Source organism: Sinocyclocheilus rhinocerous, unplaced genomic scaffold (genome assembly GCF_001515625.1).
Source record: "Sinocyclocheilus rhinocerous isolate Xijiao unplaced genomic scaffold, SAMN03320098_v1.1 scaffold1717, whole genome shotgun sequence".
Taxonomy (NCBI): Eukaryota; Metazoa; Chordata; class Actinopteri; order Cypriniformes; family Cyprinidae; genus Sinocyclocheilus; species Sinocyclocheilus rhinocerous.
Genome location: NW_015660014.1, coordinates 405833 through 416797, shown reverse-complemented (window position 1 = coordinate 416797; position 10965 = coordinate 405833). Strand labels below are relative to the sequence as shown.

The window sequence follows — 10965 nt, the reverse complement described above, 5'->3', positions numbered from 1 at the left end:
AAACGTTCACTTAAGACATAACAGATTATGTTTGTGTGAATACTTAAATACTGTAATTCTGTGTATATGTGTATATTTATCGGGATCACGCGCTTCGGATGACAGTCTGCGCAAGAAGCGAGCGAAGAAAAGGTACTCCTCTTAGAAAACATACAAATAAAGGTAATTAAACATCTAAAATTACTATTTGGAGCATTGTGGTCGCTAGACTAGGGCTTAATGAACTCATTTTTGTGAAAACCTCAAAATCAACTAAAATTCACATTTTTTTACTTTTTTGCCTGTAGCCCAAAATAAGCATGTGCGCATTCCGATTCATTTTGCCAGCACGGGTCACAAATTACCACGCTAAAGTCCAAAGGATTTCTTTACTAGCCATATGCTGACATATCCATTTCTTCTGATCTCAGTTCCGCTCTCTCTCTATGGTGTCGGAGTGTCTTGTTTTCTCTCATTAATGGAGACGACATGTTTGCCACGTTCTCGGAGGTGGAGCTATCTCTACAGCTTCATCTCGCTCTTCATCTACATGGTGCTGTCGCTCTTCATCGCGCCCATCACCGGAGCCTACGACTCCATCACTGTGAGTCCAGAGCAGTGCTGTCATCGTTAACTAAAATAAAAAAAAACTTTTACATTAATTGAAATAAAACTGTTAACTGAGATAAAATAAAAACAAATAGTAAATATTTCAAATTTTCGTTTTGTTTGTTAAATTAAAGTTTTACTTAAACTGAAATTAAACTTAACTTAAATTGTCATTTAAATAATAGATTAACTTATGATTCTGACTTTTATCGCACTTTTGAGAGAAAAACTGTGTATGCAAGATACAAACTCTGAGAGAGAGAGAAAAGATAAACATTGTGAGATATTAACTCACAATTCTGAGAAGAAAAGATTGAGATATAAATTCGCAATTGTAAGAAAAATGTCAGAATTGTGAGTTTAAAAAGTTGCAATTACCTTTTTTAATAACTCGGAATTCAGTGGAAAAAAAAGAATCGTGAGATGTTAAGTCAGATTTCGCAAAAAAAAGTCAGAATTGCGAGCTGTAAACTCAGAATTCTAAGAAAAAACAAGTCAACATTTTGAAATGTTAACTCATAATTCTAAGAAGTAAAAAAATCAGAATTGCAAGATATAAACTGTGAGATTTATATGTTGCAATTCTGACTTTTTTTAGTTTTTGCCAGAAATAAACTCAAAATTGCGAGATGCTAAATTTCTGAGAAGAAGAGTCTGAATTTGTGAGACATAAACGTGCAATTGTGAGAAAAGAGTTAGGCCATGTCCATACGTACATGGGTATTTTAAGTTTTTCCTTCTTCTGTTTTAAAAAAAATCTCCGTCCACATGAAAACGCAAACCCATGCTATGAAGCACTGTCAAGAGCATGCCAAACCAACAGATGGCGATATAATCTCAAACGTAAAGCCATGCTGGCCAATCAGAAGTCTGAAAAAGTCTCCAGTAGGCAGCAATAACAGCGCAGGCGCCGACATCACAAGCCAAAAACTCCGGTTTCGCTGTCTACACGATAACACTGCAACCGGAGTTTTTGGAAATATTCACCCTGGCAGGCATTTTCTAAAATGTTCGGTTTCAGTGAACTGGTGCTGTGTTTGCGTGTGGACGAACGGCCTAACCGTGTAGAAAAAGCTGCGGTTTTAAAAATAACTGCGTTCGTGTGGACAGGGCCTAAAAGAGATGGATTAAAACAGCAGGTGTAAATGGGAATGTGTCTCCCTTGTCGCCATGTCCACACGTACACGGGTATTTATGAGTTTTTCCTTCTTCCGTTTTAAAAAAAATCTCCGTCCACATGAAAACGCAAACCCATGCTATGAAGCACTGTCAAGAGCATGCCAAACCAACAGATGGCGATATAATCTCAAAAGTAAAGCCATGCTGGCCAATCAGAAGTCTGAAAAAGTCTCCAGTAGGCGGCGATAACAGCGCAGGCACCGACATCACAAGCCAAAAACTCCGGTTTCGCTGTCTACACGATAACACTGCAACCGGAGTTTTTGGAAATATTCACCCTGGCAGGCATTTTCTAAAATGTTCGGTTTCAGTGAACTGGTGCTGTGTTTGCGTGTGGACGAACGGCCTAACCGTGTAGAAAAAGCTGCGGTTTTAAAAATAACCGCGTTCGTGTGGACACACTATGAAAAAAAACCTGCTTTCTGTGATGCTTTAAAATGTCAGCATCCTGGTATCTGGAAGGTTGCTGGTTCAGTTCCCCGCTGAGGCAAAATATTGTACCCTTTGTAGCCATTGTACCCTTCAGAAAAGCACTTAAATCCTTATGGATTGTCCCGGTAATACCTTCATGGTACCATTCTATGGCAACATCACGTGAAAGGTCATAGGCTCGATTCCCTGAGAACTGATGAACTCATTAAATGAATACCTTGAATGCGATAAAAGTGTCTGCTAAATGCGTAAACATATAAATTCTCAACTCAGTAGAGAAATTAGTGTATTTAGGTTGATTTTACTCAAACCTCTGGAATCCTGTGAATCCTAGTTTTTAATCAAGTCCAGCTCTTAATGAGTAGTTTACAATTTTATTTAAGCTTAAAAACATTCTAGAAAGGTCAGTACTGTTTCAGTATTCATCTTTATATCAAAACATTAATGAACGTTACCATGGCAAAACTATTGCAACTGAGGGTTAATGCAGTGCAATCAGATTAATTAAATCATTATAACCTGTGAATGTCCTCAGGCTTTCTGGAACCTACATTATGTTTAGCTAATATGCTTCCCTTTCAAATAGTCCAGATATTTTACACAAATCAATACAGTTAGTCTTATAATCTTATAATAGGCTTATTCTTAGTTGTTGCAACCACATTTCACATGAACACCTCAGGGTGGTACTTCAGCCTAGATCCTGGATCAAACATGGTAGCAGTTTTTGCAAATGAATCTAAAGATGTTGTTTTTGTCAGGTCTGGACAGTGACATCGACATCCAGAAGTGTATTCAGATGGTTAGAGAACAGCGGTCTGGCATGGTGCAAACTGAAGCACAGTACAAGTTCATCTACTTGGCTGTGCTACAGTATATAGACTCGACTAAACTCACACGAAGGGCTGTCATGGTAAGAAAATGGCTGAGGATCATGGTGAGAGGTTTCTGAAATGCAATAAAATTAATAAATGGAAATTAAGCCAATATTTGGTTTGAGGTCAGTAAGATTTTTTTAAAGGAATTAATACTTTTTTCAGCAAAGAAGCATTAAATAAAAAGTGACAGTAAATACATTTATAATGTTACAAAAGCTTTCTATTTCAAGGAAATGCTGTTCTTTTAAACTTTCTATTAATCAAAGGATCCTGGAAGAAAAGTGTATCACAGTTTCCACAAAAATATTTGATCAGATTTCAATATTGATAAGAAATGTATCTTAAGCAGCAAATCAGCATTTTAGAATGATTTCTGAAGGATCATGTGACAATGAAGCCTGCAGTTACTACAAATTGTAATAATATTTCATGATATTACTGTTTTTACTGTATTTTTTGGTCAAATAAATGCAGCCTTGGTGAGCATATGACCCCAAACTATTGAAAGATAGTATCTTTTTTATAAAAAGTATAATATCCATTTGCCTTCAGAACGGTTCCCATGCAATATCTTATCAAAGTCAACACTGTAAAAAGGGAAGATAAGACTGATATCCTGTGTCTCCCCTCTGTTGTACTTAGTATTGCTATTGATTTTTTTTTTTTTTTTACTTTCTGTTACAGGAAACAGAAACCGAATATGGAAACCTCTCAATTCAGCCTAAACACCAGAAGGCCAGTCGCAAAGCCTCTGCGAAGTAAGTAGACTTCTGCTTGTAGTGTATTCTCAAATACTCCCACAACCATCCAGAAACATTCCTCTCACATCCCCTTATCTTTCCCAAACCGATGACCTGTTAAGTAGGCCGTTCAAAGATCTCTCAGTCACACGGCCATCTGCTTACACAAGCTTTTTAGAAGCCTTAGTTGTGCAATATTCCATTGAAAGAGAAAGGGAAGGATTGAGTTGGATATTGGATATCTCAGATCTGGTATTGTTTCAGTTTGATCTTGCTCTAATCACAGAGTTGAACTAATCATTGGCTTACTGGACAATGTTTGGCAAGCCTCTTTCTCACGTGTTTGTGGTTTGGGTCAGTTAATAGCTCAAGCTGCTGACAAAAACATTAAAACTTTGAAACATTGAAAACTCATTCACTCCTTTGTTCCTCTAGAAGTTGGGATGGGTTATGATGACTACTGTAAGTTAGTGACTAATCAGTTATACTGATTTCTTTTCTTTTCTTTTTCCCTTTTTTCTGAAAAAATGAAGACGTTTATGAGAATCTGGGAGCAAAAGGAAAGAAAGATGTCAAAAAGCAGCAATCGGAGGATAAGAAGAGTGGATCTGTCAGGAAACGATAAAAAAAAGAAAAAAGAAAGAAGATGAAATTTAATTTTGCTTCTTGATTGTACAGCTTATTTTAAAATACATTTTCAGCAGTTTTAAAGAAAAGCCAGGGTTTACAAAGATTACAAAGAAACTATTTGATCTTATCAAACAAATCTTATTATGTTTTTTTTCTATGTGTATTTGTTAATTTTTTAATATTTAGTAAAAAAAAATGTTAAGTAAATTCACTGAATTGTAATTGATATAAATCATCCACTCGTTCTCAGTTTTAATAAAATTCTTGTCCAAAGACTGTTATGAAGGCGTGTTTGCATAGAATGTTTAATTTTCCGGGATGTTATTGTAACGGTACGGCCGAATGGAAAGGTTGATGTCCTGGAGAGATGATAAGCACAAACTCTGGCCTGATGCCAGAGAGAGGGACCTGTCTCATTCATATTCTTTACATCAGAGAGCTGTAGACATCAGGGTCAAATGTGGCCCTTGATCAGTAAACCTCATACAGGCCTGACCTTGTTTAACACAGAGGCACAGCGGGAAAAAACATTAGGAGAAATTAATGAACTTTACAGAGCGCCACATGAGCAACAGAACAAAGTGTGTCAGAGAAAAAATGTGTGAGAGAGAGCATGGTTTGATTTTGAGGTAAGGCAAGGCAAGGCAAGTTTATTTGTATAGCACATTTCATACACAATGGTAATTCAAAGTGCTTTACATAAAAGAAAAGAAAAAAATAATCACAACAATAAAACAAGGAATTTAAAAACTTTGAAAATGATTTAAAAAATGTATTTAAGAGGTTTAAAATGAATTTAAGAAAACGATTATACATAGAATATAGTGCAATCAGTTCGGACATCGCACAGTGCTCATTCAATAAATGCACAGCTAAACAGATGAGTTTTGAGTCTGCATTTAAATGTGACTAATGTTTTAGCACATCTGATCTCTTCTGGAAGCTGATTCCAACTGCGGGCGCCATAATAACTAAAAGCAGACTCCCCTTGTTTTGGGTGAACCCTTGGTATTTCTAACTGACTCGATCCTAATGATCTGAGTGGTCTGTTAGGTTTATATTCAGTGAATATTGTGGTCGAATCTGTCTGACCTCTGCATAACTTGGGGATGTGCTAATCGCCTTCCTGATATTATTGATCTTCTCAGAAAAGAAGGAAGCAAACTCATTGCATTTGCTGTCGGAGAGCATTTCACTGGCAATCTGACTTGGGGGGTTTGTCAGTCTCTCAACAGTAGCAAAAAGAGTGCGAGTGTTGTTTAAGTTACTGTTTATAAGGTTTGAGTAAGGTACAGACCTAAATTATGAATATTATGATTGGGTTTAAAAATGTTTTGTTTTCAGTGATACCCAACTTCTATCAAACTGTCAGAAAATTAGATGAATTATTATTCATCCTATTATTGATAAACTTTTTTTTTTTTAGGATTTAAAATCACATTCTCACCTTTAGTAAGTATAGTTAGCATCTTTCAACTGCGATTTTGCTTATATACTAAATGCAATAGGTTCACATCGTTACAAAAATGTAGGCCTAATACTATTATTATTAATAATAATATAAAAATTGATCACTGAGATACAATTATAGCTTTTATTATTTTAATTAGTTTTACTTTTTCAATTTTTAGTTAAAATTTAAGTAGCTAATGTCGTGTTTTTGACAGTTTTTTAAATACGTCTATATATTTTTTATTTCCGTTTTAGTTTTCTTTAGTACATCAAGTTAAAGTACATTAATATGCGAAATGTCTTTTATTTTGTTTCAGCTAAAGTTTATTTAATTTCAAGTAACGGAAATATTTTATTTATTTATTTTTTCCTAACGATTTCATTAAATAAAAATTGCAATAATTGCATATTTAATAAGATGCGTAAGTTGCATATTTTAAAGAGGTAAAATCACTATATCTAATTCTTTTGTGAGTATTTTTATATATTAAAGTGACTATTTGACAACTTCAGGGAAAACTTCAACCTACCTGTAGCACCCCTTAATGCCTGCAAAGCGATCCCCAAATCTGGGAGGATTTGGCTCTTTGCTCTGATCGGAATTGAACTGGCTAGGGAGGAGTCAGACGCTTTTGGGTTTACTTACAGAGGACGAACCGGAGCTAGGTCTTGGAGCATTGTGTAACGCAACATCATGGAATAAATTCCCGGAAACACTGACCACAGATTCCGCTCGGTGTCTTCACGTCGCGACGCGTGCTGTTAGAAGGAAACGGCGTCAATCGCGCTATAATTTAACCAAATTAACTAGCGAACAATGCAATAGGTGCTGCCTAGAGACACGGATAGAGATCCAGACAGATAACCAGAGGGAAAAGTGAGCCCACAGAGCTACAGATCACACAAGGTTTGGTTGGATTCGTGTAAAAAAAATAAATAAATAAAACACCGAGAAAATGTCCAAACCTAATTATACTGGCATTTACCACATGGTTTCCCAGGAACACTTTGAAGAATATCTCGCGGCTTTGGGTAAGCAACAATATATTTTATGTTGTTGTTTTTTTTCTCAGTTCAGCAGTATAAGAGCTTATAATCAGTGAACTGCTGTAGTATATAAAGAGTCTATTCAAAACGAACCACAGTGACTCACTTTGATTGTAACTTGATGCTTGTGTTGACTGTGATGTTCCTCTTCCACCTGTCTTCAAACATCTGTGAACATGAGGATGATGTACCTCTTTTAATCTGGGCGAATGTAATGAAATACAGTCCAATCATCTTCTTGCCGTGGGGAAGAAAGCCTTTATAGCAATTTAGTTTGTGAAGAATACAATTGGAAAAGTGAAGACATGTCTGAATTTGTCCCTGAACCCTTTATCATATCCATATTATTTGGATAAGACCTTGTAATGCTTGTCTCATCACGTTATACATGGTGTTAAAGGGTTAGTTCACCTAAAAATAAAAATGATGTTGTTCCAAACTTGTATGTAGCCTTTGACTGCCTTTCTTTTGTGAAAAAAGTTATTGAAAAGTTATTTTCAGTAACTTGTTTGTCACTCTTTTTCATGCATTTGGAATAATGGAGCATTCAAACTTAAAATCAGCATGAAAGTATCATAAAAGCGATTCACACAATTCATGCATTATATTCCAAATCTCCTGAATTCATACAGTAGCTCTGAGTGATGAACAAACTGAAATGCAAGCTGCTTTTCACTGATAATCTTCTTTTACCGCTGCGAGTGTGACCAGATCATTGAATCAGTGAGTTTCAGAACAAATCCTTTAGACTGGATATGTGAACTTGCTCAAGTGATTCAGATTGATTTCATTGTACTGAAAAGTATTTCTTCACTGTAGAAAAAAAAAATACCGTTTGGAACAACATAAGGTTAAGTAAATAATGACATAATTTTCTTAAGTGTGCTAATCGTTTAATCTCTCTTTCTCTCCTCATCAGATGTTAATTATGCATTAAGGAAAGTCGTCTGTATTCTGAAACCCAGCAAACATATTGAACACGATGTGAACACTGGAAAAATGAAGATTAAGACAGTCACCACCTTTAAGAACTTTGACATGGACTTCACTTTGGGACAGGAGTTCACTGAGGACCTGGGACCAGTCGATGGGCGAAAGTGCCAGGTGTGTGTGTTTTTATATATATATTTGTTCCTAGTTTACCCATTTGTAATGTATTTGTGAGAAACACACAGGCCCCTTTAAAAGTAACATCAGCCAGACAAAGGAGTGTGGGAAAGTGTGGTATGTGTGTCGCTAATGGATAATGTTCTCCATATGTTTCAGACCACAGTGAATTGGGACGGTGATAAATTGATCTGCGTGCAGCGAGGAGAGAAAGAGGGCAGAGGCTGGACACACTGGCTAGAAGGAAACCTCCTCCATTTGGTAAGCAAGCAGGGTTTGTCCTGGGCCAGGAAACTGCTTTATATACTGTATATGTATTATTCTGTGTCTGGAGGACAATTATATAAAGTAACTTAAATGTAAAACTGGACTAAAAGTTTTTGATAAAACTATATGAAGTTTTTTCAGTAACATAAAATATAAGGGGAGTACTAAAATTGAGTGACATTTATACAAATGTAGGTGATTCAATGAGAGATGGGGCTTTTGTGGGCAACATTGATAAAAGAAAGGTATCTAAAGCACCAAATCAGCATATTAGAATGATTTCGTAAGGATCAAGTGACACTGAAGACTGGAGTAATGACTGCTGAAAATTCTGATTTGCCATCAAAGGAATAAATTACATTTTAAAGTATATTAAAATAGAAAACTGTTATTTTAAATTGTAATAATATTTTACAATATTACTGTTATTTTACTTTTATCAAATAAATGCAGCCTTTGAAAGGATGAGACTTTTTTTGTAAAAGAACTACATCAAAAGAAGAAAAAAAAAACTTTTCTTTTCAGTTCTTTTCATTTAAAGAAACAGTACATTCATTTTAGGAATGGTTTCAATGAACCAACCTGGAAATCAAGGCTTTATTCAGAAGCATGGTGGTGATGGGACCTTCTCTGAATGTCTTTAGTTCTTGGTAGGGATGTAACGATTAACTGCGAGCTGGTTGAAAATCGATTTAAATATGTGACGATTCAAATCGGTTGAGATGCTAAACAAATCGCGATTCAATTAGGGGTAGGAGTTTATATGAATGCATGTCTGAGGGGAACTTACTGTCTTTAGAAAAGTTTAGATGGTATTTTTTCTTTTCCTCTTGCCTCTGTATAATGCATATTAAAGTTTATAAGTGCAGCGCTGCTTTGTTTACAGCGGAAACCAAGGAAACACGTTACCTGCTGGCGGAGAGTGAATCTGCGTCTCGTTCAGCTCATCTTCTGTTTCATGCAGATATTTTTTATGCATAGTTTCACAAAACTGAAGTCAAACCATTCTGTTTTTGCTTCAAATTTCGAAATTATACAATGTAATTTAGATTAAAAACTGCTCATGTTGCATGTATGCAGCATCTTTGTTTGGATCAGGATTAAAATGCAGTGGTTGCCTCTAATTTTAAATGGAAAGAGCACAGACAAAGCCTTAGTTTGTTTATATGAAGAGATTTATTTTATTTGTGTTACTTATTTATTTGATTTGGGGCTTGTTTTAAAATTTCAACTTAGTTTTGTTATTTACATTAAGTATTTTGTCCAAGCAATAATAAAAGGACACATTTAATTTATAATTTGTCTTAAATCTCATTTTATAAAAATAAAAAAAAATCGTGAATCAACTCGAATCGTGAAATCAAAATCGTGAATCGAATCGAATCGTGAGTTGAGTTACATCCCTAGTTCTTGGATTAAACCCAATCGAACCTTTAACAACTGGGCTATGCATCTCACACTGTTTTTCATCCTTTTTTCTTCTGTCACGTCTCTCTCTCTCTCTCTCTCTCTCTCTGCAGGAGATGAAGGTTCAGGATGTCACTGCCAAGCAAGTCTTTAAGAAGGCTGAGTGAGGATGGAGAGAAGAGAAAGAGAAAGAGAAATAGAGGGGCCATTTGTTGGGGTTTTTGAGCTCAGATTGTTCTTAGAGCTCAGGGTTCAGAAAGAGGCCATATTGCAACAGTGATTTGTCCCTGAGCTGCAACAAATAGTGTTTAAATGGAGACTACAAATGAAGAAATTGGTTCAAAGTTTAAATGCAAAGGTTAAATGAGATCACGACAATAGAGCCCTGTTGCCCTCTGTGAACATTCATGAATGGTACTGTAAAATATGGATCAGGCTAGATTCATGGCACCCTAATATTGTATTATGCAGATATGTTTACAGTAAGCAGAAGTAATGATTAAATCAGTCAGTGGTTTAGCTAGTCAAGTGCAACTTGAATTCTTGATTCCTAAATTCTATTTAATGTCTAGTGTTCTGCTATTGGATTGGCAAATAATGGATTTGATCAATCTGTGTGATAGCATTTTGATTAAATGCAGTAGTCAAACATTGTCTAAAAGTGTTGAAATACCTGTGGTCTGAAATATGTAGATTTGTCCACTCTAAAATATAGCCATTTATATTACCATAAAATCCTGTTTGTATGAATTTATTTCTTATACCATAGCTACTGATGCCAATGTGAATTGCAATACTAATAATAGTACACACAATAGAATCTATCTATATATTAAATTCAATTAAAGTTTATTTGTATAGCACTTTTCAAGATACAAATCGTTGCAAAGCAACTTTACATCTATCTATCTATCTATCTATCTACGGGTGTGCGATATATATCGTCTACGATAATATCGTAATTGTTGTCGCGTATATAGCAAAAACCAAACAAAAATACACCCAGAGAGTGCACCTGCATACACTACATGACGTAGGTTAGACTACTGCGTGAGCACATTTTTTAGAGTTCACGATTTCACTGCGTGAAGTAATCTATTAAAATACATATAGACTTCCCTCAAAATGCAAGATTAAAGGGGGCAAAAATTCCCCCGGTATTGACTTTTTATGTTCTTTTATATTTACATCATCTGATATATCACACGAAGAGTGACGTTTTTCTCCAAAAATCAGCA

The 10965-nt window shown here is 35.4% G+C and overlaps 2 protein-coding genes across 4 annotated transcripts in view; both read left to right on the top strand.

Moving 5' to 3' along the window:
- Positions 1-4534, top strand: part of LOC107724803 (tyrosine-protein phosphatase non-receptor type 6-like) — a 20971-nt gene extending 16437 nt beyond the window's left edge. For all 3 annotated transcript variants that reach the window (XM_016533857.1, XM_016533858.1, XM_016533856.1), the window contains 3 exons: positions 2961-3112; positions 3762-3835; positions 4340-4534. In XM_016533857.1, the coding sequence (XP_016389343.1) occupies positions 2961-3112; positions 3762-3835; positions 4340-4442 (329 nt within the window). In that variant the 3' untranslated portion in view covers positions 4443-4534. The remainder of the gene's footprint in view (positions 1-2960; positions 3113-3761; positions 3836-4339) is intronic.
- Positions 4535-6510: 1976 nt separating this feature from the next.
- LOC107724800 (retinol-binding protein 1-like) lies at positions 6511-10455 on the top strand. The gene is made up of 4 exons (XM_016533853.1): positions 6511-6931; positions 7866-8050; positions 8213-8314; positions 9841-10455. Exons 1-4 carry the CDS (start codon positions 6856-6858, stop codon positions 9892-9894), a joined length of 417 nt encoding a protein of 138 aa, XP_016389339.1. The 5' UTR covers positions 6511-6855; the 3' UTR covers positions 9895-10455.
- The last annotated feature ends 510 nt before the right edge of the window (positions 10456-10965 follow it).

What these genes read in the sequence shown, in the direction of transcription:
- LOC107724800 (XM_016533853.1), top strand. Translation starts at nt 6,856, where the DNA reads ATGTCCAAACCTAATTATACTGGCATTTACCACATGGTTTCCCAGGAA. An exon ending in AGAATATCTCGCGGCTTTGG is followed by an intron (nt 6,932 to 7,865) that starts GTAAGCAACAAT and finishes TCTCCTCATCAG; the next exon opens with ATGTTAATTATGCATTAAGG. An exon ending in AAGGAAACCTCCTCCATTTG is followed by an intron (nt 8,315 to 9,840) that starts GTAAGCAAGCAG and finishes CTCTCTCTGCAG; the next exon opens with GAGATGAAGGTTCAGGATGT.